This window comes from Aquarana catesbeiana, linkage group LG06, assembly GCF_042186555.1.
Source record: "Aquarana catesbeiana isolate 2022-GZ linkage group LG06, ASM4218655v1, whole genome shotgun sequence".
NCBI classification, from domain to species: domain Eukaryota; kingdom Metazoa; phylum Chordata; class Amphibia; order Anura; family Ranidae; genus Aquarana; species Aquarana catesbeiana.
Window position 1 is genome coordinate 13,559,452 of NC_133329.1, and position 27,930 is coordinate 13,587,381.

Sequence of the window (27,930 nt, forward strand, 5' to 3'; positions counted from 1 at the left end):
ATTGGGAATCCCCCTTCCACTCTAGTTCTAGATAGGACTGCTTTGGAAAAAATGTGGCCCCCTTTGCCCCATATGAATTTGATGAGTTTGGCTTGGAAATGTTTTAGGCAAACTTTGTCAACAGGGATGGGAGGGCTCTAAAATAGTATAAGATGCGGGGGAGTAAGGTCATCTTAATCGTATTAATTCTGCCCAACCAGGATAGGGAGAGCCAGGACCACCTGGAGAGGTCTTCCTCCAGTTTTTTGTAGTGGGTAGTTTGCTTGGTGGAGGAGTTCAATCCCAGGGGTCAGTTTGATCCCCAAATAGGTAATTGCTGAGTCATTCCAGGCGAACCAAAAGCTTTCCCTAAGCCTGGCTAGGAGAGAACCTGGGTTTTTAATAGTAAGTATAGCGAACTTGAATCTGACAAGGCCTAATGTCACATTCAACCACAAGCACTTAAGGAAATATGTGTAAGGCAAGATAGAAGTAAGCAGCCAAAATTAATGGCAACAGCTGCTGCCTGAAAAGTGTCTCTAGATTAGAGACAACTCTGCTAAAACATAAATAAAAAGGCTAATGGCAGCGCTAAAACCTGATTAGTCCTAAATACAACAACCTAAAGATTGTCATATAATAAAATCATATAATAAAGTCCGTGTACACTTTTAAATGCTGACGTGGATGATCCTGAATGAATTCTTATGACAGTCTATAGAGTGTAATCAACGAAGATAGCCATTTTCATTCTATACTATTTCATGTCACACGTGCTTGGAAGGAAGAGAGGGGGGGTGTGCAAGGAAACCCCCTCTTGTAAAACTCTTACCGAATCCAACCTTGATTTAAGTGTGTTGGTCATAACCCATGGAAATCACCGCCGATGCTCTTCCTTGATGGACGATCAGAACAGCTTGCCAGCGGATCGGTGTTATAAGCCAAAACAGAAAGGGGCAAACATAGCGTAATCCCATTTAACACATTTTATTAAAGATAAAAGGAAGGGAGAACCCCCCTTCAGGGTGTACACTTACAAAATAAAAAACACAGTTCACAGTTCACAGTTCACATCAGGCTAACAGCGTCTCCTGCTGCTTACGATAGGAACCTACTGGCTTTCCTTGAATGACCTGATGTGTGTACGTCGTGTAGCTCCACCCTGACGCGTTTCGTCACTCATGACATCATCAGAGGGTCACTTGTTTAGTTTTTTATTTTGTTTTTATTTTATTTTTTATATTCAGAATGTATAATGTGTGTGCTCAATATTTATCATCACATTGATATTTAGTTATAGGGTTTTGATATTGTGAAGGATGTTATGTTATTTATAATAGGCTCAATTTGCTTATTTTGCACATGATTCACTGATTAACCATTAGGAGGTTACACCGTGTTATATTGGGAGGTTAATATTAGCGCATTATACATTCTGAATATAAACAATAGTTTCAGGCAGTGTTTGTTCTCCAATTTGGGGATCTGGATATTGTCAAGAAAACAATCTACGGCATTTCGAGATGGGGTGTTCTCTCCGCTGTATAGGCATGTGTAGAAGTTATGGAATTCCCCCATGATACGCTGGGGGTTCTGGGACAGAGTGCCGCCATGAATTTTAAATTTGGGGAAGGCCGGGGTTCTAGATTTCAGTGAAAGCCTGCCTGTGAGCAAAGAACCTATGTTGTCACCATGACAATAAAACCGGGATCTATTCCAACGCAACCATTTTTCAGCCTTTGTGGTTAGGGCAAGGTTCAATGCCATATGGGCTGCATCCAGCTCAGTTGTGGGAACAGCTCTTGGGTTGGCCTTATGTTTTTTAGTTAAGCCTGTAAAATCCTGCTCTAACTTTTCTAAGTCTGCTTTGTTAGCCTTGTTAATCTGGAAGGCTATTTGAATCAGTTGACCTCTAATGTATGCCGCCCAGAGGCATGAGGGGCTAGTTTCTGGCGTGTTGTTAGTGAGGAAATAATTTCAGATACTATTTTCGATTTCCGTTGCTCTGATCAGGTCACTCAAAATGGACTCATTGAGTCTCCAGCGCCTACAGGGTTTATGACCCACCGGGCGTTGAAGTGTCAGGATCACCATGGAGTGGTCCGACCAGATCACATCTTTGATGCAAGCCCTGTTCGTCAGTAGAATGTAGGCTGGAGTAATGAGGATATGGTCTATTCTTGCAAAAGATCTGTGAGGGTTAGAGAAATGTGTGAAATCTCGCAGAGTGGGGTTCACTTCTCTCCAAATATCCACCAGTCCATGCTGGAAGATCAGCTTGGCTATGCGGAGGCTCTGTTTGGTGGGTCTAGTGAGGCGTTTGCCGGGGAGGCATGACTTGTCCAGCCCCTGGTCAAAAGCTGTGTTGGTGTCGCCCCCAAAAATCACTGTGCTCTCCAACAATGGAGTTAGGGTTTTCAACAGGTGTTGAAAAAAGGCTAGTTGGCCTTTGTTGGGGGCATAGTACGACATGAATGAGTATAGTTGGTCATCCATTTCCCCCACTATAAGGATATAGCTTCCTTCCGGGTCCCTGAGTTCAGATTTGAGGGAAAATTTACACCGTTTGGAGATGAAAAGGCCCACTCCCATAGTTTTGTCCTCAGCATTGGCCAGTGAGAAGGAAGGGAATTTGGAGTTGATAAAGGATGGGCAGAAGTGTTTAGGAAAATGTGTTTCCTGAAGGAGGACCACGTCCACCTTTTAGGCATGAAGGTTTTGGAATACTTTACGTTGTTTAGCTGGGGAGTTCAAGCCTTGAGCATTATGGGGTACTATCTTAAGGGGTATTTTTACTGGAGGGTCGTTCAAGCAGAGGTGGGAGCCACTCAAGGTAATTAGTAGCACTTACCAATAGGTATCCACGGGGCCTGAGGCAATCCACACACCAGATGAGGACCTCTGAGAGCACCAGTAGGTATCAGGGGTCACCCCCTAGTTGACTTCTGCAATTAAATGATTAGCAATACATTGTTGATGAGGGAGAAAAGAAAGACAGAAAATAAAGTCGGAGGACAAGAGAGTCTCCCGTAGAGTGGGTCCAGCTTTTATATGGTCACCTCTAACATAACATGCTCTGAGGCTAAGGCAGACTTGGAGGTGAATATGCAGAGGCGGGAGGGTACCCCTAAAGGATACTCGTCTCGCGAGGCAGAGATGGGGAGTTCATGTTCTCCCAGTTAGCAGCTGGGAGGAATAAAGGGCAAAAAGGGGAAAAAGAGGATGTTCAGGGAGGAATGGTTTCCTTGGACTTCTTGGATCTGGCAGTTTCCCAGACTGGATGTAAGGGGCTGGTTGGGAGTTGTCTCTTTGCCGAGTTTGGCTGAGATCCAGGCTGTGGAATATTCAGGTCTTGGCTGATAAGACCTAGTTGCAGCAAAACCTTTTCTCCTTCCTGTAGGGATCCGAAGGTGTATGCTTTGCCTTTGAAGAGGAGTTTAAGTTGGAATGGAAATAGCCACCAGTACTTAATTTCTTTGTCCATCAGGATCTGAAGTAACCATTTTAAGGCTCTCCTTTTTTGGATAGTAGACGGGGATAGGTCCGCGAATATTTGCAGTTGATGACTCTGAAACACAATTTTAGACATGGCTCTTGATTTCATCATCACCTCCTCCTTGACAGAGTAGAATTGTGGTTTCACCACAAAATCACGGGGGAGGCCGTCCACCCTAGGGGGTCTGAGAGCTCTGTGAGCCCGGTCCAGCTCCAGTTTGTGCTGAGGCGTGTCGGGGAGCAAGTCCTTAATAAAAGATCTTATGGTTTCAGGGATATCTTTATAGGATTCTGGGAGCCCCCTGACTTTGAAATTGTACCTCGTATTCCTGTTCTCAAGGTCATCAATTTTAGCCTTGGCAGTCTCTAGTTGTTCCTGCAGTAGCTGTATACAAGCAATATTTTGGTTTGTTCTGGCAATGGTGGCTTCTAGATTTGTCTCTATGATTTCCATGCGGGTCCCTATGCTCTGGAGGTCCGCTTTAATGTCACTCATAATCTTGTTAGCTGTATTGTGCAGGCCTCTATCCAGGAGGTCTGCAAACTTGGCAAACAGGTCTGCCACATTAACTGACTGAAGTAGGCCTGAGTCCCCAGGCTGTAATGGATGGTGGGTCTGGGGGGGCGGCATCCAAAGTGGAGAAGTCCAGGTCTGCCAGGGAGTGTTCTATGAGGGATTCATTGGGTGCTGGGGAAGTTGGGTCCAGGGGAGGGTTACCTGCTGTGAGTCCTTGCTGCAGCATGGAGGGGGAGGCTGTGCACTGGTGAGGCAGGCTGGTGCAGAGTGGTGAGGGGCGGCCGCCATCTTGGCTGTCCCGGTCTGAGACAGGGCGGCTTCAAACGTGGGCTTTAGATTCCTACTCATTGCTCCCGAGTACATCAGGGGTGTCCCCGGGGCTACCGCCGCTCGTGGGGGGTCGATCCAGGGGGTTATCACTGGCGGTAGTGCCGTTGGAGAGGCCTGAGCTGCTGAGGTGGGACAGAGCTCCTGGACTAAGCGTCCATTTTAGGTGCCGCTGTGCATGCGCCTCCTCTTGAAGTGATTTTTTATTATTATTATACAGGATTTATATATCACAGTTTATGCAGCGCTCTACAACTTAAGGGTAGAGAGTACAAATACAATACACTTAAATACAGTAGGAATACGAGTGCCCTGCTCCTTAGAGCTTACAATTTAAGAGGAAGGGGCAAGAAAAGCAAGAGGTAATAACTATAAAAAAGAAGGAAAGTAGGCTATGGGGGTACCTCACCCTATATAATATATAGAAAAAAGCGAACAAACATGAAGGACTTTTACGGTACCAAAGAGGAACTTATAGATAGAATATTTTACTAATATTTTTATTAACAAAGGTTAAAAAGTGCATTCATAAAATCATTAGATTGTTAGTGGATGTCATAATCAAAATCAATGATTTTATGAATGTATTGAATTTTTTAACCTTTTTTAATAAAAATATTTAGTAAAATATTCTATCTATAAGTTCCTCTTTGGTACCATAAAAGTCCATCATGTTTGTTCGCTTTTTTCCAAGAGGTAATAACTGGGGGGATGGGCTGATGAAGAAAATAAAAGTAAAGTTGTTAGGTGGGGGGGGGGCAGATAGGCTTCTCTGAAGAGATGAGTTTTCAGGGATCCTCTGAAAGTGGGCAAAGTAGGAGATAGTCGGACAGATTGGTGTAGAGCATTCCAGAGGATGGGAGAGGCTTGGGAGAAGTTCTGAAATCGGGTGTGGGATTAGGTGACAATGGAGCTATAGAGCAGGAGGTCTTGGGAGGAGCAAAGAGAATGAATAGGTTGGTATTTTGAGACTAGGTTAGTGATGTACAAAGTTGTCACTAAATGATATATTGCTCACACAGGCCATGGGCATATGTGGAATTGCACCCCAAAATACATTTAGCTGCTTCTCCTGAGTACGGGGATACCAAATGTGTGGGACTTTTTGGGAGCCTAGCCGTGCACGGGACCCCGAAAACCAATCCGCCTTCAGGATTTCTAAGGGTGAAAATTTTTGATTTTACTCTTCACTGCCTATCACCGTTTCGGAGGCCATGGAATGCCCAGGTGGCACAAAACCACCCCAAATGACCCCATTTTGGAAAGTAGACACCCCAAGCTATTTGCTGAGAGGCATGGTGAGTATTTTGCAGCTCTCATTTGTTTTTGAAAATGAATAAAGACAAGAAAAAACTTTTTTTTTTCTTTTTTCAATTTTCAAAACTTTGTAACAAAAAGTGAGGTCTGCAAAATACTCACTATACCTCTCAGCAAATAGCTTTGGGTGTCTACTTTCCAAAATGGGGTCATTTGGGGGGGTTTTGTGCCACCTGGGCATTCCATGGCCTCCGAAACTGTGATAGGCAGTGAAGAGTGAAATCAAAAATTTACGCCCTTAGAAAGCCTGAAGGCGGTGCTTGGTTTTCGGGGTCCCGTACGCGGCTAGGCTCCCAAAAAGTCTCACACATGTGGTATCCCTATACTCAGGAGAAGCATCAGAATGTATTTTGGGGTGTAATTTCACATATTCCCATGGCATGTTTGAGCAATATATCATTTAGTGACAATTTTGTGCAAAAAAAAAAAAAAATTGTCTCTTTCCCGCAACTTGTGTCGCAATATAAAATATTCCATGGACTCGACATGCCTCTCAGCAAATAGCTTGGGGTGTCTACTTTCCAAAATGGGGTCACTTGGGGGGGGGTTGAACTGTCCTGGCATTTTATGCACAACATTTAGAAGCTTATGTCACACATCACCCACTCTTCTAACCACTTGAAGACAAAGCCCTTTCTGACACTTATTGATTACATGAAAAAGTTATTTTTTTTTGCAAGAAAATTACTTTGAACCCCAAAACATATATTTTTTTAAAGCAAATGCCCTACAGATTAAAATGGTGGGTGTTTCATTTTTTTTTTTCACACAGTATTTGTGCAGCGATTTTTCAAACGCATTTTTTGGGGAAAAAACACACTTTTTAAAATTTTAATGCACTAAAACACACTATATTGCCCAAATGTTTGATGAAATAAAAAAGATGATCTTAGGCCGAGTACATGGATACCAAACATGACATGCTTTACAATTGCGCACACACGTGCAGTGGCAACAAAATAAATACATTTTTAAAAGCCTTTAAAAGCCTTTACAGGTTACCACTTTAGATTTACAGAGGAGGTCTACTGCAAAAGTTACTGCCCTCGATCTGACCTTTGCGGTGATACCTCACATGCATGGTGCAATTGCTGTTTACGTTTGACGACAGACCGCCGCTTGCGTTCGCCTTAGCGCGAGAGCAGGGGCGACAGGGGTGCTTTTTTTTTTTTTTTTTTTTTTATTATTTTTTTGCTTTTTTATCTTATTTTTAAACTGTTACTTTCTTTTTTTTTTTTTTTTTTTTAATCATTTTTATTGTTATCTCGGGGAATGTAAATATCCCCTATGATAGCAATAGGTAGTGACAGGTACTCTTTTTTTAAAAAATTGGGGTCTATTAGACCCTAGATCTCTCCTCTGCCCTCAAAGCATTTGACTACACCAAGATCAGTGTGATAAAATGCTTTCCCAATTTCCCAATGGCGCTGTTTACATCCGGCGAAATCTAAGTCATGAAATGCTGGTAGCTTCCGGTTTCTTAGACCATAGAGATGTTTGGAGCCACTCTGGTCTCTGATCAGCTCTATGGTCAGCTGGCTGAATCACCGGCTGCATTCTCAGGTTCCCTGTTGAGACAGGAGAGCCAGAGAAAAACACGGAAGACGGTGGGGGGGGGGCATTCCCTCCCACGGCTTGTAAAAGCAGTCTAGAGGCTAATTTGCCACTAGGATTGCTTTTACATGAAAGCCGACCGCTGGCTGAAAAGAATGATACCAAGATGATACCTAAACCTGCAGGCATCATTCTGGTATAACCACTCAAAGTCGTGAATGGCGTACCTGAAGACAAAAAAATGGTTAACAATAAAGCACAGTAAATGGTAAAGTATAAAAAATTGCATACCTGAAAAGCAAACATGATAAAACATAATAACAATAAAACATTGCAGAATAGAATACAGTAAAAAAGAGCAGAACAATAGAGAGAGAGAATAGAGAGAGAGAGAGAACAATAAAACGACAACTATTTTTTTTTATTTTATATATATATATATTTTTTTTTTTTACACTTTTTTTGTAACTAACTTTTATAACTGTAACCGGTTCCAGGTTCGGGTCTCTCAAAATGCGATGGCATCTTGGGAGACCCTGTGAAAGTGTGTCCTAGTCTGTGCAATGCTGTACCCTACGCTAATACTCAACTAATGAATCACCAATGCAAAAACCAGGATTGTCAGGACAGGAGGGACAATAATAGCGGGTGTCACGCCTATATCCGCGCTTGCTGCAGACACGACATCTTTTTTGGGGGGTTCGTTGGGTAGGGGTACTCGGGAGGACATAAAGAAAATGCCTCTCATGCACCCGACTGCATTTGGTTGGGGATGTGAATGGGGGAAGTACGGGCGCTGCAGAAGTGGTGGGTTCCCAATTAGGATTGGCGAATGCAGCAGGAAGGGCATTATGGGCACGACAGGCCTGTGTTTGTCTTTTTGGTGGCAGCGGGACACTACTTGTGCTTGCCACCTCACCAGCTTGAACTGCACTTATGGGACTCGCCACGTCACCAAGTGTTACTGCAGCGCTGGTTTGACTACGACCGGGGTGTGCTAGGCCGCTGGCGCTTGCCAGTTCACCAAAACGCTACAAAAAAAACTGTTAGCGATCGCAGGGATCAGGCCTGACTCTGCGAACGCTGCAGTTATGCGTTTAGTGTTTTGTAAGTGACAGTGATCGATCGATACTGCACTTGGGTGGGCTGGGCTGGGCCGGGCGGAGGGGCAAAACGCAGGTGCTAGCAGGTATCTGGGCTGATCCCGCTAACACTGCGTTTTTGGGAACCCTAAACTGCTGGGGACGCTAGTATAGATCTGATCGGATCAGATATTGATCAGTTCAGATACTATACCACTAAGGGAGGTGTACGGTGCGTGCGTGGGTGTTAGCGCTACTGGCGCTAACCTGACGCTGCCTGGGGCTGGTGCTTGCCAGTTCACCAAAACGCTACCAAGAAAACTGTTAGCGATCGCAGGGATCAGGCCTGACTCTGCGAACGCTGCAGTTATGCGTTTAGTGTTTTGTAAGTGACAGTGATCGATCGATACTGCACTTGGGTGGGCTGGGCTGGGCGGAGGGGCAAAACGCAGGAGCTAGCAGGTATCTGGGCTGATCCGGCTAACACTGCGTTTTTGGGAACCCTAAACTGCTGGGGACGCCAGTATAGATCTGATCGGATCAGATATTGATCCGATCAGATACTATACCACTAAGGGAGGCGTATGCTGCGTGCGTGGGTGTTAGCGGTACTGGCGCTAATCTGACGCTGCCTGGGGCGATGCATATCACCGCCGGGCGATCAGGGGGCTAAACCTTTATTCGGTAATAAACGGCAGGTGCCCTGACACTATAAAAAATAAACGAACTAACCAGCGTCACCTGTAACGGTTATACGGTGATCAGTGGTGAAAGGGTTAACTAGGGGGCCATCAAGGGGTTAAAACATTTATTAGGTAGTATATGGGGGTCCCTGTCGCTATAAAACGCTGACGGCGAACCTAAATATTTACCTCCCTAACTAGCGTCACCAGCGACACTAATACAGCGATCAGAAAAATGATCGCTTAGTGACACTGGTGACGGGGGGTGATCAAGGGGTTAAAACTTTATTGGGGGGGTTAGGGGGGTATCCAAGACCTAAAGGGGGCTAACCCTAACTGTCCTAACACTGTAACTGTCACAAACTGACACCAATGCAGTAATCACAAAAAAAAAAAAAAAAAAAAAACTGCTTGGTGTCAGTTTGTGACAGGGGGGGGAGGGGTGATTGGGGGGCGATCGGGGGGGGGGGGGGGGGTCGGGGTGTTTTGTGTGCCTGGCATGTTCTACTGTGTGTGTTTGTGTTTTACACTTACATAGATGTCTTCTCTCCTCGGCGCCGGAACGGAAAATACCGAGCCGAGGAGAGATGACATCACTTCCTTTGCTGCTGTTTAGCATACAGCAGCAAAGAAAGATTCTCATTGGCCGGCGGCGATCGCGAGGGGGGGAGCCACGAACGGATGGCCTCCCCCTCACCTCCGATCGCCGGGGGACAAAACAGGACTGCCTCGGGCACCGGGGGGTCCAATCGGACCCCCCACCCACGGGAGGCAAATCACGTATATGTACGTGATTTTGCCTGCCCGTGCCGCCTTGCCGACGTACATCGGCGTGAGGCGGTCCTTAAGTGGTTAATGTCTAAACCTCTGGCAACAAAAGTGAGTACACCCCTAAGTGAAAATGTCCAAATTGGGCCCAGTAATATTTTGTGTGGCGACCATTGTTTTCCAGCATTGCCTCTTGGGCATGGAATTCACCAGAGCTTCACAGGTTGTCACTGGAGTCCTCTTCCACTCCTCCATGACGACACCACGGAGCTGGTGACCTTGTGCTCCTCCACCTTCTTTTTGAGGATACCCCACAGATATTCAACAGGGTTTAGGTCTGGAGAAATGCTTGGCCAGTCCATCACCTTTACCCTCAGCTTCTTTAGCAAGGCAGTGGTGGTCTTGGAGTTGTGTTTGGGGTCGATATCATGTTGGAATACTGCCCTGCGGCCCAGTCTCTGAAGGGAGGGGATCATGCTCTCCTTCAGTATGTCACAGTACATGTTGGCATTCATGGTTCCCTCAATAAACTGTAGCTCCCCAGTGCCGGCAGCACTCATGCGGCTTCAGACCATGACACTCCCACCACCATTCTTGACTGCAGGCAAGACACACTTGTCTTTGTACTTCTCACCTGGTTGCCGCCACATACACTTGACACCATCTGAACCAAATAAGTTTATGTTGGTCTCTTCAGACCACAGGACATGGTTCCAGTAATCCGTGTCCTTAGTAGGGATGAGCCGAACACCCCCCTGTTCGGTTCGCACCAGAACATGCGAACAGGAAAAAAGTTCGTTTGAACACGCGAACACCGTTAAAGTCTATGGGACACGAACATGAATAATCAAAAGTGCTAATTTTAATGGCTAATATGCAAGTTATTGTCATAAAAAGTGTTTGGGGACCTGGGTCCTGCCCCAGGGGACATGGATCAATGCAAAAAAAAGTTTTAAAAACGGCCGTTTTTTCAGGAGCAGTGATTTTAATATTGCTTAAAGTCAAACAATAAAAGTGTAATATCCCTTTAAATTTCGTACCTGGGGGGATGTCTATAGTATGCCTGTAAAGGGGCGCATGTTTCCTGTGTTTAGAACAGTCTGACAGCAAAATGACATTTTGAAGAAAAAAAAACCCATTTAAAACTACCCGCGGCTATTGCATTGCCGATAATACACATAGAAGTTCATTGATAAAAACAGCATGGGAATTCCCCAAAGGGGAACCCCGAACCAAAATTAAAAAAAAAAAAATGACGTGGGAGTCCCCCTAAATTCCATACCAGGCCCCTCAGGTCTGGTATGGATATTAAAGGGGAACCCCGCGCCAAAAAAAAAAAAAAAAAACGGCGTGGGATCCCCCAAAAATCCATACCAGACCCTTATCCGAGCACACAACCTGGCAGGCCGCAGGAAAAGAGGGGGGGAAGAGAGTGCGCCCCCCCTCCTGAACCGTACCAGGCAACATGCCCTCAACATTGGGAGGGTGCTTTGGGGTAGCCCCCCAAAACACCTTGTCCCCATGTTGATGAGGACAAGGGCCTCATCCCCACAACCCTGGCCGGTGGTTGTGGGGGTCTGCGGGCGGGGGGCTTATCGGAATCTGGAAGCCCCCTTTAACAAGGGGACCCCCAGATCCCAGCCCCCCCCCGTGTGAAATGGTAAGGGGGTACTTACCCCTACCATTTCACTAAAAAACTGTCAAAAATGTTAAAAATGACAAGAGACAGTTTTTGACAATTCCTTTATTTAAATGCTTCTTCTTTCTTCCTTCATCTTCTGGCTCTTCTGGTTCTTCCTCCGGCGTTCTCGTCCAGCATCTCCTCCGCAGCGTCTTCTATCTTCTTCTCCTCAGGCCGCTCCGCACCCATGGCAAGGAGAGAGGCTCCCACTCTTCTCTTCTTCTTTTCTTCTCTTCTTCTCTTCTTCTCTTCTTCTTCTCTTCTTCTTCTCTTCTTCATTTTCTTCTCTGGGCCTCTCCGCACCCATGCTGGCATGGAGGGAGGCTCCTGCTGTGTGACGGCGTCTCCTCGTCTGACGGTTCTTAAATAACGGGGGGCAGGGCCACCCGGTGACTCCGCCTCCCTCTGACGCACGGTGACTTGACGGGACTTCCCTGTGACATCACGGGGAATGCCACAGGGAAATCCCGTCATGTCCCGTGCGTCAGAGGGGGCGGGGTCACCGGGTGGCCCCCTCCGTTATTTAAGAACCGTCAGATGAGGAGACGCCGTCACACAGCGGGAGCCTCCCTCCATGCCAGCATGGATGCGGAGCGGCCCGGAGAAGAAAATGAAGAAGAGAAGAAGAGAAGAAGGAAGAAGAGAAGAAGATGAAGAAGAAGATGAAGAGAAGAGCGGAGCCTCCCCCCATGCCATGGGTGCGGAGCGGCCCGAGGAGAAGAAGATAGAAGACACCGCGGAGGAGATGCTGGACGAGAACGCCGGAGGAAGAACCAGAAGAAACAGAAGATGAAGGAAGATAGAAGAAAGAAGAAGCATTTAAATAAAGGAATTGTCAAAAACTGTCTCTTGTCTCTTGCCCGCAGACCCCCACAACCACTGGCCAGGATTGTGGGGATGAGGCCCTTGTCCTCATCAACATGGGGACAAGGTGTTTTGGGGGGCTACCCCAAAGCACCCTCCCAATGTTGAGGGCATGTTGCCTGGTATGGTTCAGGAGGGGGGGAGGGCCGCACTCTTGTCCCCCCCTCTTTTCCTGCGGCCTGCCAGGTGGCGCGCTCGGATAAGGGTCTAGTATGGATATTAAGGGGAACCCCGGCCAAAATTTAAAAAAAAATGACGTGGGGTTCCCCCTAAATTCCATACCAGACCCTTCAGGTCTGGTATGGATTTTAAGGGGAACCCCGGCCCAAAAAAAAAAAACGGCGTGGGATCCCCCCAAAAATCCATACCAGACCCTTATCCGAGCACGCAACCTGGCAGGCCGCAGGAAAAGAGGGGGGGAAGAGAGTGCGCCCCCCCCTCCTGAACCGTACCAGGCAACATGCCCTCAACATTGGGAGGGTGCTTTGGGGTAGCCCCCCAAAACACCTTGTCCCCATGTTGATGAGGACAAGGGCCTCATCCCCACAACCCTGGCCGGTGGTTGTGGGGGTCTGCGGGCGGGGGGCTTATCAGAATCTGGAAGCCACCTTTAACAAGGGAACCCCCAGATCCCGCCCCCCCCCTGTGTGAAATGGTAAGTGGGTACTTACCCCTACCATTTCACTAAAAAACTGTCAAAAATGTTAAAAATGACAAGAGACAGTTTTTGACAATTCCTTTATTTAAATGCTTCTTCTTTCTTCCTTCATCTTCTGGTTCTTCTGGCTCTTCTGGTTCTTCCTCCGGCGTTCTCGTCCAGCATCTCCTCCGCAGCGTCTTCTATCTTCTTCTCCTCAGGCCGCTCCGCACCCATGGCATGGGGGGAGGCTCCCACTCTTCTCTTCTTCTTTTCTTCTCTTCTTCTCTTCTTCTCTTTTTCTTCTCTTCTTCTTCTCTTCTTCATTTTCTTCTCTGGGCCTCTCCGCACCCATGCTGGCATGGAGGGAGGCTCCCGCTGTGTGATGGCATCTCCTCGTCTGACGGTTCTTAAATAACGGGGGCGGGGCCACCCGGTGACTCCGCCCCCCTCTGACGCACGGTGACTTGACGGGACTTCCCTGTGACATCACGGGGAATGCCACAGGGAAATCCCGTCATGTCCCGTGCGTCAGAGGGGGCGGGGTCACCGGGTGGCCCCCCCCTGTTATTTAAGAACCGTCAGATGAGGAGACGCCGTCACACAGCGGGAGCCTCCCTTCATGCCAGCATGGATGCGGAGCGGCCCGGAGAAGAAAATGAAGAAGAGAAGAAGGAAGAAGAGAAGAAGATGAAGAAGAAGATGAAGAGAAGAGCGGGAGCCTCCCCCCATGCCATGGGTGCAGAGCGGCCCGAGGAGAAGAAGATAGAAGACGCCGCGGAGGAGATGCTGGACGAGAACGCCGGAGGAAGAACCAGAAGAACCAGAAGATGAAGGAAGATAGAAGAAAGAAGAAGCATTTAAATAAAGGAATTGTCAAAAACTGTCTCTTGTCTCTTGCCCGCAGACCCCCACAACCACTGGCCAGGATTGTGGGGATGAGGCCCTTGTCCTCATCAATATGGGGACAAGGTGTTTTGGGGGGCTACCCCAAAGCACCCTCCCAATGTTGAGGGCATGTTGCCTGGTATGGTTCAGGAGGGGGGGAGGGCCGCACTCTTGTCCCCCCCTCTTTTCCTGCGGCCTGCCAGGTTGCGCGCTCGGATAAGGGTCTGGTATGGATATTAAGGGGAACCCCGGCCAAAATTTAAAAAAAAATGACGTGGGGTTCCCCCTAAATTCCATACCAGACCCTTCAGGTCTGGTATGGATTTTAAGGGGAACCCCGGCCCAAAAAAAAAAAACGGCATGGGATCCCCCAAAAATCCATACCAGACCCTTATCCGAGCACGCAACCTGGCAGGCCGCAGGAAAAGAGGGGTGGAAGAGAGTGCGCCCCCCCCTCCTGAACCGTACCAGGCAACATGCCCTCAACATTGGGAGGGTGCTTTGGGGTAGCCTGGAGGGAGGGAGGGAGGCTCCCGCTGTGTGAAGGCGTCTCCTCGTCTGACGGTTCTTAAATAACGGGGGCGGGGCCACCCGGTTACTCCGCCCCCCTCTGACGCACGGTGACTTGACGGGACTTCCCTGTGACATCACGGGGAATGCCACAGGGAAATCCCGTCATGTCCCGTGCATCAGAGGGGGGCGGGGTCACCGGGTGGCCCCGCCCCCCCGTTATTTAAGAACCGTCAGATGAGGAGACGCCGTCACACAGCAGGAGCCTCCCTCCATGCCAGCATGGATGCGGAGCGGCCCGGAGAAGAAAATGAAGAAGAGAAGAAGAGAAGAAGGAAGAAGAGAAGAAGATGAAGAAGAAGATGAAGAGAAGAGCGGGAGCCTCCCCCCATGCCATGGGTGCGGAGCGGCCCGAGGAGAAGAAGATAGAAGACGCCGCGGAGGAGATGCTGGGCGAGAACGCCGGAGGAAGAACCAGAAGAAACAGAAGATGAAGGAAGATAGAAGAAAGAAGAAGCATTTAAATAAAGGAATTGTCAAAAACTGTCTCTTGTCTCTTGCCCGCAGACCCCCACAACCACTGGCCAGGATTGTGGGGATGAGGCCCTTGTCCTCATCAACATGGGGACAAGGTGTTTTGGGGGGCTACCCCAAAGCACCCTCCCAATGTTGAGGGTATGTTGCCTGGTATGGTTCAGGAGGGGGGGAGGGCCGCACTCTTGTCCCCCCCTCTTTTCCTGCGGCCTGCCAGGTTGCGCGCTCGGATAAGGGTCTGGTATGGATATTAAGGGGAACCCCGGCCAAAATTAAAAAAAAAAATGACGTGGGGTTCCCCCTAAATTCCATATCCAACCCTTCAGGTCTGGTATGGATTTTAAGGGGAACCCCGCGCCAAAAAAAAAAAAAAAAAACGGCGTGGGATCCCCCCAAAAATCCATACCAGACCCTTATCCGAGCACGCAACCTGGCAGGCCGCAGGAAAAGAGGGGGGAAAGAGAGTGCTCCCCCCCCTCCTGAACCGTACCAAGCAACATGCCCTCAACATTGGGAGGGTGCTTTGGGGTAGCCCCCCAAAACACCTTGTCCCCATGTTGATGAGGACAAGGGCCTCATCCCCACAACCCTGGCCGGTGGTTGTGGGGGTCTGCGGGCGGGGGGCTTATCGGAATCTGGAAGCCCCCTTTAACAAGGGAACCCCCAGATCCCGCCCCCCCCTGTGTGAAATGGTAAGGGGGTACTTACCCCTACCATTTCACTAAAAAACTGTCAAAAATGTTAAAAATGACAAGAGACAGTTTTTCACAATTCCTTTATTTAAATGCTTCTTCTTTCTTCCTTCATCTTCTGGTTCTTCTGGTTCTTCTGGCTCTTCTGGTTCTTCCTCCGGCGTTCTCGTCCAGCATCTCCTCCGCAGCGTCTTCTATCTTCTTCTCCTCGGGCCGCTCCGCACCCATGGCATGGGGGGAGGCTCCCACTCTTCTCTTCTTCTTTTCTTCTCTTCTTCTGTTCTTCTCTTCTTCTCTTCTTCTTCTCTTCTTCTTCTCTTCTTTATTTTCTTCTCTGGGCCGCTCCGCACCCATGCTGGCATGGAGGGAGGCTCCCGCTGTGTGAAGGCGTCTCCTCGTCTGACGGTTCTTAAATAACGGGGGGCGGGGCCACCCGGTGACTCCGCCCCCCTCTGACGCACGGTGACTTGACGGGACTTCCCTGTGACATCACGGCATGGATGCGGAGCGGCCCGGAGAAGAAAATGAAGAAGAGAAGAAGAGAAGAAGGAAGAAGAGAAGAAGATGAAGAAGAAGATGAAGAGAAGAGCGGAGCCTCCCCCCATGCCATGGGTGCGGAGCGGCCCGAGGAGAAGAAGATAGAAGACGCCGCGGAGGAGATGCTGGGCGAGAACGCCGGAGGAAGAACCAGAAGAAACAGAAGATGAAGGAAGATAGAAGAAAGAAGAAGCATTTAAATAAAGGAATTGTCAAAAACTGTCTCTTGTCTCTTGCCCGCAGACCCCCACAACCACTGGCCAGGATTGTGGGGATGAGGCCCTTGTCCTCATCAACATGGGGACAAGGTGTTTTGGGGGGCTACCCCAAAGCACCCTCCCAATGTTGAGGGCATGTTGCCTGGTATGGTTCAGGAGGGGGGGAGGGCCGCACTCTTGTCCCCCCCTCTTTTCCTGCGGCCTGCCAGGTTGCGCGCTCAGATAAGGGTCTGGTATGGATTGTTGGGGGGACCTCACACCGTTTTTTTTTTTTTTTTTTTTGGCGTGGGGTTCCCCTTTAAATCCATACCAGACCTGAAGGGTCTGGTATGGAATTTAGGGGGAACCCCACGTCATTTTTTTTTTTAATTTTGGCCGGGGTTCCCCTTAATATCTATACCAGACCTGAAGGGCCTGGTATGGAATTTAGGGGGACTCCCACGTCATTTTTTTTTTTTGGTTCGGGGTTCCCCTTTGGGGAATTCCCATGCCGTTTTTATCAATGAACTTCTATGTGTATTGTCGGCAATGCAATAGCCGCGGGTAGTTTTAAATGGGTTTTTTTTTCTTCAAAATGTCATTTTGCTGTTAGACTGTTCTAAACACAGGAAACATGCGCCCCTTTACAGGAATACTATAGACACCCCCCAGGTACAAAATTTAAAGGGATATTACACTTTTATTGTTTGACTTTAAGCATTATTAAAATCACTGCTCCTGAAAAAACGGCCGTTTTTAAAACTTTTTTTTGCATTAATCCATGTCCCCTGGGGCAGGACCCAGGTCCCCAAACACTTTTTATGACAATAACTTGCATATAAGCCTTTAAAATTAGCACTTTTGATTTCTCCCATAGACTTTTAAAGGGTGTTCCGCGGCATTCGAATTTGCCGCAAACACCCCAAATTGTTCGCTGTTCGGCGAACTTGCGAACAGCCAATGTTCGAGTCGAACATGAGTTCGACTCGAACTCGAAGCTCATCCCTAGTCCTTAGTCTGCTTGTCTGCAGGCTTTCTTGTGCATCATCTTCAGAAGAGGCTTCCTTCTGGGAAGACAGCCTCTAGATATGACGCTGAGCACGTGCACTCAACTTCTTTGGTCAACCATTGCGAGGCCTTTTCTGAGTGGAACCTGTCCTGTTAAACCGCTGCATGGTCTTGGCTACTGTGCTGCAGCTCAGTTTCAGGGTCTTGGCAATGTTCCTATAGCCTAGGCCATTTTTATGTAGAGCAACAATTCTTTTTTGCAGATCCTCAGAGAGTTCTTTGTCATGAGGTGCCATGTTGAACTTCCAGTGACCAGTATGAGAGAGTGAGAGCGATAACACCAAATTTAACACACCTGCTCCTCATTCACACCTGAGACCTTGTAACACCAACAAGTTACACGACTCCGGGGAGGGAAAATGGCTAATTGGGCCCAATTTGGACATTTTCACTTAGGGGTGTACTCACTTTTGTTGCAAGCAGTTTAGACATTAATGGCTGTGTGAGTTATTTTGAGGGGACAGCAAATTTACACTGTTATACAAGCTGTACACTCACTACTTTACATTGTAGCAAAGTGTCATTTCTTCAGTGTTGTCACATGAAAAGATAGAAGAAAATATTTACAAAAATGTGAGGGGTCTACTCACTTTTGTGAGATTCTTTATACATATATGTATATCTATATATAAAATAATGTTACATAACTGAGTGTAGATCCCCCTTTACATCAGGGTCCCCAGAGAGTCCCCCCACTTACATCAGGGTCCCCAGAGAGCTCCCCTTACATCAGGGTCCCCATAGAGCTCCTCTTACATCAGGGTCCCCAGAGAGCCCCAGGGCTCAGAAGTGCGCTACATAAAGAGTGCAGGGCTCAGCTGTGCCCATCTATGCAGCCTCACCAGTGCCCAGCAATGCAGCTTTATCTGTGCCCAGGAACGCAGCCTCACCTGTGCCCAGCAATTTAACCTCACCAGTGCCCAGCAATGTAGCCTCACCTGTGCCCAGCAATGCAGCCTCACCAGTGCCCAGCAATGCAGCCTCACCAGTGCCCAGCACTGAACCCCCCACTGTAGTGTCCTCTGTCCCCTGCACTCCCACCACTGTAGTGTTCTCTGTTCCCTGCACCCCCCACTGTAGTGTCCTCTTCACCCCCCACTGTAGTGTCCTCTGCACCCCCACTGTAGTGTCCTCTTCACCCCCACTGTAGTGTCCTCTGTCCACTGCACCCCCACTGTAGTGTCCTCTGTCCACTGCACCCCCTCACTGTAGTGCCCTCTGCACCCCCTCACTGTAGTGCCCTCTGTCCTCTGCACCCCCACTGTAGTGTTCTCTGCACCCCCTCACTGTAGTGCCCTCTGTCATCTGCACCCCCACTGTAGTGTCCTCTGCACCCCTCTCCCACAAACACACACTGTGTAGGTAGAACTCACCTACCTTACACAGGTGTACAGCAAGCAGAGTAGCAGAGATTGGCATCACAGGGCTGGATGGGGGCGGGAACTACTGAAATAAACCTTTAACATTAACAGGCTGGTGACTGGTTGTTAGGATCACCCGGCAACCAATCACCTGCTGTTTAAAGTAAAAAGTTAACTCCAGCAGTTCCCGCCTCCATCCAGCCCTGTGATACTGGCCGCTCGCTGCTTTCCAATGAAGAGGACAGCGACAAAAATGTCCGCGGTCCGGGTGCCCGCATTTAGTGGTGGTGGGCCGGTGTCTTGCCAAAAAAGCTCCCTCGGCGGATAAGGACCCCCCCTGTACTGCGCAGGCGCAGCGCCTGCGCAGTACGAACTACTATCAGCCGCCGGAGATAGCCGAAGCTCAAAATCTTCAATCAGCTGTACACGGCGCCTGCGCCCTAGGTCCAGGTTCCTTCCCCACCATCCAAGTGGACCTAGAGGGGGAATAAAAAAGAGCCAAGCGAAGCGAGGCCGTGCCGAAGCGTGGCGAGGGAAGCGAGGGGCCCTCTCACAGATGCCGTGTACAGCTGATTTTCACCTATTCACCTTCGGCTATTTCCGCCGGATCCTACTGCACAGGCGCAGTGCCTGCGTAGTAGAGGGGGGTCCTTATCCGCCAAGCGGAACTTTCTCGGCAGAACACCGGCCCCTGCCCTAGAGACACGGGGCTATGAACCCCAGTAGCCATCCTCTAGTGAAGCCTCTGGCCCTCAGTATTGTCATTCAACTATTCTAGTTTTCAGTTCCATGGACATTGAAAGCATCAAGATTATTCTCACTTACCGAGCTGAGCGTAGATATCTCCAATCGTATAGCTGTGCAGTCCTCGATTATCTACCAGTGTGATGTTGTTTGTGAGTTTATATGGTAGTCTCTTCCAGGTAACAGCTGATTCTCCTGCATTTGCCTCTGCCCAGCTCTGGTATTCACCATCTTGCCACACGTATATACAGGTGTTAATAAATGTGGACCTTCCATGTCCCATCAACCCGAACAGCTGGATGAGGATTCTATTGAAGCCCTTGTTGCCCCCTTTACATCTATCAAAGCTAAAATTATCAATGGCTTGTCTGAGCTCGTCCATATCCATGTCTACCTCCCGCAATTATGTCTTCTTCTGTCTGCAGCAGAGGAAAATCCCAATGTTCTTATTTGTTTCTAGCTTTTCAAACCAGATAAAGAACCTTTTGCTCACTTTCAATTGAGTATTTATAGCACTTTCCTGAACTTGGTTCCTTATTGCCTAAATACAAAAGTACAAAGATTAAACTCTTTAAAGTTATCATAAAACACAAGGTTCTAGGAGATCCTCCTACAAGTTTTTCTACAAGAGAACCAGTCACTCAGCAACCTACAAGTAAATGTTTATATATCCCTTCCTGCATTCTGTGAGAGATGAATAGAGCCAACTTTTTCTTGCATCAGATTAGACCTGTCCATACACCCCTCATTCTAATATTAATAGAAACAATTTCAAATAGATATTTTCTTATGATTTTTTTTCCCCCTGTAGGGTTTTAGCAGATAAATACATTAAAGAGGACCTGAACTGTGGAAGCTGTGGCCAGGAAAGGCAAAAAAAAACAATTGTTTTGTTTCAATTAGTTATTTAACTAATTTAGTTTAGTTTAATTAGTTTAACCACTTCAGCCCCGGAAGGATTTACCCACTTCCTTGACCGGGCCATTTTTTGCAATACGGCACTGCGTCGCTTTAACTGAAAAATGCGTAGTCGTGCGACGTTGTACCAAAACAAAATTGATGTGCTTTTTGCCCCACAAATAGAGCTTTTTTTTGGTGGTATTTGATCACCTCTGCGGTTTTCATTTTTTGCGCTATAAACAAAAAAAGGCCGACAATTTAAAAAAAAAAACAATATTTTTTACTTTTTGCTATAATACAAATTCAAAAAAAAAAAATGTAAAAAAACAAAGTTCATAAATTTAGGCCAATATGTATTCTACTACATATTTTTGGTAAAAAGAAAATCGCAATAAGCGTATATTGATTGGTTTGCGCAAAGGTTATAGTTTCTACAAACTACGGGATAGATTTATGGACTTTAATTTATTTTTTACTGGTAATGGCGGTGATCTGCGTTTTTTTAGCAGGACTGCAACATTGCGGCGGAAAAAATATGACCCCAAATTACACTTTTTGGGGACCATTATTATCATTGGGAAGGGGTTAACACTAGGGGGCGATCAAGGGGTTAACTTTGTTCCCTGGGTGTGTTCTAAGTGTAGGGGGGATGGGCTGGCAGGAACATGACAGAAATCACTGTTCACGATCACTGACACGACAGAAGATCTCTCTATATTCTTCTACATATTTTTGGTAAGAAAAAAAAAAAATCGCCTTAATCGTATATCGATTGGTTTGCACAAAACGTATAGCGTCTACCAAATAGGGAATCTATTTATGACATTTTTATTATTCATTTTTATTTTACTAGTGATTTTTGATGGGACTACGACATTGCGGCGGACAGATCGGACACCTTTGACACATTTTTGGGAACAATGACATTTATAAAGTGATCAGTGCTAAAAATAGACCACTGATTACTGTATAAATGTCACTGGCAGGGAAGGGGTTAACACTAGGGGGTGTTTAAGGGGCTAAGTGTGTTTCCTGGGAGGTGATTCTAACTGTGGGGGGGATGGGCTGCCTGGGAGTAGAGAGAGATCGCTGTTCCTAATCACTAGGTATAGACGATCACACTATACTCCCCTGACAGAACGGGGATCTGTCTGTTTACATTGGCAGATGCTCATTCTGTCTCTCTGTGGAGCGATCGCGGTTGGCCGGAGGACATCGTGGCTGCCGGTCATGTACATCAGCTCTGGCGACGTGCAGTGGGCATGCGCCTGCTGAAGCTATTTAAAGAACAAGTAGTTGGCCGGCAAGTAGTTAATCTCTCTTGTTCAGCTCACATTTGGCAAACAATTAGACACATTGGAGGAGATTTACTAAAACAGGAGAGTGCAAAAACTGGTTCAGCTCTGCATAGAAACCAATCAGTTTCCAGGGATTTTTGTCAAAGCTTAAAGTGCTACTAATCCCACAACAGTAAAATCAGTGTGTATATGCAGTAAAGCATGCGTGTTATACTCACTGTGAAACCTACTAGGTTAATCCTGTCTTCTCTGATCCTCCCCTTCGTCCACTGTCCCAATTCCTTCTGCTGATAATACAGAGCCTTGGAGGCACTCTGCACATGCTCAGTTTGGTGTGTATTGGTAAAGTTCATGGTAGAGTGCATGTGATCAGGGACAATCAGCGCTGTCCAGACAGAGGGCCAGGGGTCCTGCAGCCTCATAGGACAGTCAGAAAAGAATGAAAACTTCTCCTACAAGTTTTAATCAGACACTGATAGAAGTCACAAGACTGCTATATACTGCTGATGAGAAAAGGTATTTAGCAGTTTACATTTACTAAAATAATTGCATTTCCATGTTCTGTGTACTGTGGGAGACCAAATATAGTGAGTGCAGGCTCCTGAGGAGACCAGATATAGTAACTGCAGGCTTCTGGAGAGACCAGATATAGGAACTGCAGGCTTCTGGGGAGAGCAGATATAGGAACTGCAGGTTTCTGGGGAGACCAGATATAGGAACTGCAGGCTTCTGGGGAGACCAGATATAGGAACTGCAGGCTTCTGGGGAGACCAGATATAGGAACTGCAGGCTTCTGGGGAGAGCAGATATAGGAACTGCAGGCTTCTGGGGAGAGCAGATATAGTGAATGCAGGCTCTGCTGCTTTTCTCTATACCCTTAGCTGTTGAAGAGCCGCTAATGATTTATTGTCTTGCGAGCTTTTAGCTTCCCTTTGGTAAGAGGCAGTGTGTTTGGGTGTTGGTGACGTTGTTGGAGCAAGTGATCTCCACAAGAATTTTTATGTGGACTTTATTGTCCAATTAAATTTATGAGTGATTCAGTTCCCATATAAGCGCTACACCATTTCTTATATATCTCTACTGTGCTTTTCCTGCATATTGTGTCAGCTGCTTTTTATTCATATAATTTATTTCATTGCTTTTTTGATCCCAGCGCAACAAAGTTGTGTTTTCTATAATGGGAGAGATTTACTTTAACCACTTGCTTACTGGGCACTTAAACCCCCCTCCTGCCCAGACCAATTTTCAGCTTTTAGCGCTGTCGCACTTTGGATGACAATTGCGCGGTCATGCTACACTGTACCCAAATGAAATTTTTATCATTTTTTTCCCACAAATAGAGATTTCTTTTGGTGGTATTTGATCACCTCTGCGGTTTTTATTTTTTGTTAAAAAAATTTAAAAAGACCATTTTTTTTTTTAAGTGTATATTATTTTATATTTTGTTATAAAATTTTGAAAACAGGTCATTTTTCTCTTTCATTGATGTACGCTGATGAGGCTGCACTGATGGGCACCGATAGGTGGCAGTGATGGGCACTGATGGGTGGCAATAATGGGCACTGATCGGCACTGGTAGGTGACACTGATAGGCAGCACTGCTAGGTGGCACTGATGAGGCACTGATTGGCACCACTGGTGGGCATTGATAGGAGGCACTTCTGGGCATTGATAGGTGACACTGGTGAGCATTGTGGGCACTGGCAGGTGGCAATGGCAGGTGGCACTGGCAGGGGGTACTGGTGGGCACAGATGAGGCAGAATTGCCTCTTCCTCTTCGGGACCGATGTCCCTTGCACATAAGCCGGTGATCTGCTTTTTTTTGATGCATCCGAATTTCCGAATTACAAAAGTAAAGAATTTAAACTAATCCGAAAAAAAAAACGAACGAATTTGAAAACATATTGGAATCGAATTCGAAAACTAATTTGAATCAAATTCGAAGACAAATTCGAATCGAATTCGAAGACAAATTCGAATCGAATTCGAAGACAAATCCGAATCGAATTCGAAAAAAATAGAAAACATTTTTCTAAAAAAAACAATAAGATAGAATATAAAATAATAAAGCAATAGAATATATATATTTATATATAATTTTTATTATTATTCTCTTCTATTGTTTTTTTATGCTTTTCTTTTCTATTATTTTATATTCTATAATAGTCTTTTCAATTCAAATTCAAATTCATTCTATACGAAATTCGAATTTCGGAACATGGCTTCTGAAGTTTGAATTTCGTATAGAATGAATTTGAATTTGAATAGAAAATATTAGAACAAAAAATAATAGAAAAGAATAGACTAGAAAAACAATAGAACAGAATAGAAGAAAATATAATATATATTATATTTTCTTCTATTCTGTTCTATTGTTTTTCTAGTCTATTCTTTTCTATTATTTTCTATTCTATTCTAAACTTTTCTATTCGAATTTGAATTCATTCTATACGAAATTCGAATTTCGGAAGATGGCTTCTGAAAGTGGAATTTCGTATAGAATGAATTCGAATTTGAATAGAAAAGATTAGAATAGAAAATAATAGACTAGACAAACAATAGAACAGAACAGAATAAAATATAATATATATATTTTATTCTATTCTGTTCTATTGTTTTTCTAGTCTTTTCTCTTCTACTCTATTCTAATCTTTTCTATTCAAATTTGAATTCCTTTTATAAGAAATTCAAATTACGAAAGATGGTTTTATATATATATATATATATATATATATATATATATATATATATATATATATTTTATTTATTTTATTTTTATCTATGCTGGTCTATTGTTTATCTATTCTTTTCTATTATTTTCTATTTTATTCTAATCTTTTCTATTTGAATGCAAATTCATTCTATACGAAATTTGAATTTCTGAAAATGGTTATACAGAAACAGAATGAAATAGTACTCTAATAGAAAAAACTAGAACAGAAAAACAATAGAACAGAATCGAAAAAAATTATATATATATATATATATATATATATATATAAAACCATCTTCCCAAATTGGAATTTGGTACAGAATGGTACAGAATGAATTCAAATAGAATATAGAATAGAACAGAAAATAATATAAAAGAATAGCATAGAAAAACAATAGAACAGAATAGAAAAAAAATAAAATATTCTATTCTAATCTTTTCTATTCAAATTCATTCTGTACCAAATTCCAATTTCGGAAGATGGTTTTATATATATATATATATATATATATATATATATATATATATAAACAATAGAACAGAATAGAAAAAATATAATATAATATATATATATATAAAACCATCATCCGGAGTTCGAATTTCGTATAAAATGAATTTGAATAGAAAAGATTAGAATAGAGTAGAAAGAATAGACTAGAAAAACAATAGAACAGAATAGAATAAGATATAATATATATATGTATATATATATATATATATATATATATATATATATATATATATATATATATATATATTCTGTTCTGTTCTATTGTTTTTCTAGTCTATTCTTTTCTATTATTTTCTATTCAAATTCAAATTCATTCTATACGAAATTCGAATTTCAGAAGCCATCTTCCGAAATTCGAATTTCGTATAGAATGAATTCAAATTCGAATAGAAAAGTTTAGAATAGAATAAAAAAGAATAGCATAGAAAAACAATGAAACAGAATAGAAAAAATATAATATATATATTATATTTTATTCTCTTCTGTTCTATTGTTTTTCTAGTCTATTCTATTTCTTTTATTTTCTATTCTAATCATTTCTATTCAAATTAGAATTCATTCTATACGAAATTCTAATTTTAGAAGCCATCTTCCGAAATTCGAATTTCGCATAGAATGAATTCAAATTCGAATAGAAAAGTTTAGAATAGAATAGAAAAGAATAGCATAGAAAAACAATGGAAGAGAATAGAAAAAAAAAATATAATATATATATAACCATCTTCCGAAATTGGAATTTGGTACAGAATGAATTCGAATTCAAATAGAAAAGATTAGAATACAATATATTATATTTTTTTCTATTCTGTTCTATTGTTTTTCTATGCTATTCTTTTATATTTTCTATTCTATCCTAATCTTTTCTATTGGAATTCGATTTCATTCTATATGAATTTCAAATATAGTTTACTTTTTCATATTCAGTTAATGTTTTTTTCGAATGCGGTATAATTTTTTCGAATTTTATAGTTTTTTTCGAATGTGGTAGAATTTTTTCAAATTTGACAGTTTTTTTCGAATGTGTTTTTTTTTTTTTCCAATTTGATAGTATTTTCGAATACGGTCGAATTTTTTCGAATGCGGTCGAATGTTTTCGAATTCGAATACGGAACGAAACGAATTCCGAAAACGAATGTAACGAATGCAACAAATTTAACCTTAACGAATTTAGTTAAATAACGAATCGAAACGAAATGAAACTAAACAAATTTTTTCATCCTGCACATGTCTAATCACAGCGCGCGCCCTGCAGGGGGCACACGGGGAGTGTGCAAAGGGGAGGACGTCATATGATGGCCTCCCGGAAATTCAGGTCCGCGCTGGGGCCGTCATTCGGCTATAACGCGGACGCCAAGTGGTTAATCAGCTTCTACCTTCAGCTTGTTCAGTTAAGCTTTGGCAATAAAACCTGGAAGCTGATTGTATTCTACGTAGAGCTGCACCAGATTTTGCACTCTCCAGTTTTAGTAAATAACCCTGAATGGCTAATCTCTAACAGACCTGTCCAAAGATAGAGTAATGGCTTCCCAAATAACACAGCAAAAATGACCTTAAAGTCAGGTTGGTCAACCAGGGTTCCATGGAAGCTGAGAGTTCCTCCAGAGGTTACCAGGGAAACTAGTATCAAAAATCACACACATATATAAATACCATTCTTCAACCAATAAAAATACAACAACATTGTAGCTAAAGGTTGTGTGTGATTTTTTTATAGTATTTTAATTTAATATTTGATATTTTTATAAAAAGTTTTATTAACATTTTGAAAGTAAGTATAAAGAATATAGCATACGCAGATGCTTAGGCGCTCAATACTCCAAGTAATACATAGTAAACATAAAAAGAAAGGAAAAAAAAACAATGTAACATTGGATTTCGATCCACAATATGTTTTAAAACAATAACAGTATATTAGTAAGACCTAAATATTAATAGATTCATTGTGATCTGAATTCCAATTCATCCATGGCTGGTAGAGGTCAGGTATAAGTTAGAAAATATATATATATATGTAGCGGTGTGGTTACCACTGGTTACTAACATCCACCAAATCACCCTGCCGCCAGACCCCCATCTATCACTTCTGAACCAATTGAGCAGTCATTTGCGTAGTTTTGTTGCGTTTATTGCGGGATATAACTTGAGTAGGATAAGGCCCCTTTCACACTGGGGTGGTTTGCAGGCGTTATTGCGCTAAAAATACCGCCTGCAAACCGCCCCTAAACAGCCTCCGCTGTTTGTTCAGTGTGAAAGCCCGAGGGCTTTCACACTGAAGCGGTGCGCTGGCAGGACGGTAAAAAAAGTTCTGCAAGCCGCATCTTTGGAGCGGTGAAGGAGCGGTGTATTCACCGCTCCTCCACCGCTCCTGCCCATTAAAATCGATGGGACAGCGCGGCTATACCGTGGTAATACCACGGCTATAGCCGTGCTGTACGAGGGGTTTTAACCCTTTTTCGGCCGCCAGCGGGGGGTTAAAACTGCACCGCTAGCGGCCGAATACCGCGGTAAAACAGCGCTAAAAATAGCGCTGTTTTACCGCCGACGCCCCCTACCACCCCAGTGTGAAAGGGGCCTAAGGGAAGATATGAGATGCCCATAGCACTTGTTGCCTGATCATCATATTTGTCGAATACCGCGGTAAAACAGCGCTAAAAATAGCACTGTTTTACCGCCGACGCCCCCTACCGCCCCAGTGTGAAAGGGGCCTAAGGGAAGATATGAGATGCCCATAGCACTTGTTGACTGATCATCATATTTGTCGAATACCGCGGTAAAACAGCGCTAAAAATAGCGCTGTTTTACCTCTGACGCCCCCTACCACCCCAGTGTGAAAGGGGCCTAAGGGAAGATATGAGATGCCCATAGCACTTGTTGACTGATCATCATATTTGTCGAATACCGCGGTAAAACAGCGCTAAAAATAGCGCTGTTTTACCGCCGACGCCCCCTACCGCCCCAGTGTGAAAGGGGCCTAAGGGAAGATATGAGATGCCCATAGCACTTGTTGACTGATCATCATATTTGTAGAGTATTAATTATTAGTGTTGCACCTCTAACATCCGCAGCCTATTTC

General features: G+C 44.8%; 1 protein-coding gene across 2 annotated transcripts in view; it reads right to left on the reverse strand.

Annotated features, from left to right (window-relative positions):
• LOC141147503 (uncharacterized) overlaps positions 1-27,930 on the reverse strand; it is a 72,241-nt gene that overhangs the window by 35,192 nt on the left and 9,119 nt on the right. Inside the window, exon 3 of one of the 2 annotated variants that reach the window (XM_073634736.1) lies at positions 19,517-19,976. The exons of the other annotated variant lie outside the window; for it this stretch is intronic. Coding sequence (XP_073490837.1) covers positions 19,517-19,823 — 307 coding nt within the window. The 5' untranslated portion in view covers positions 19,824-19,976. The remainder of the gene's footprint in view (positions 1-19,516; positions 19,977-27,930) is intronic. 2 annotated transcript variants of the gene reach the window in all.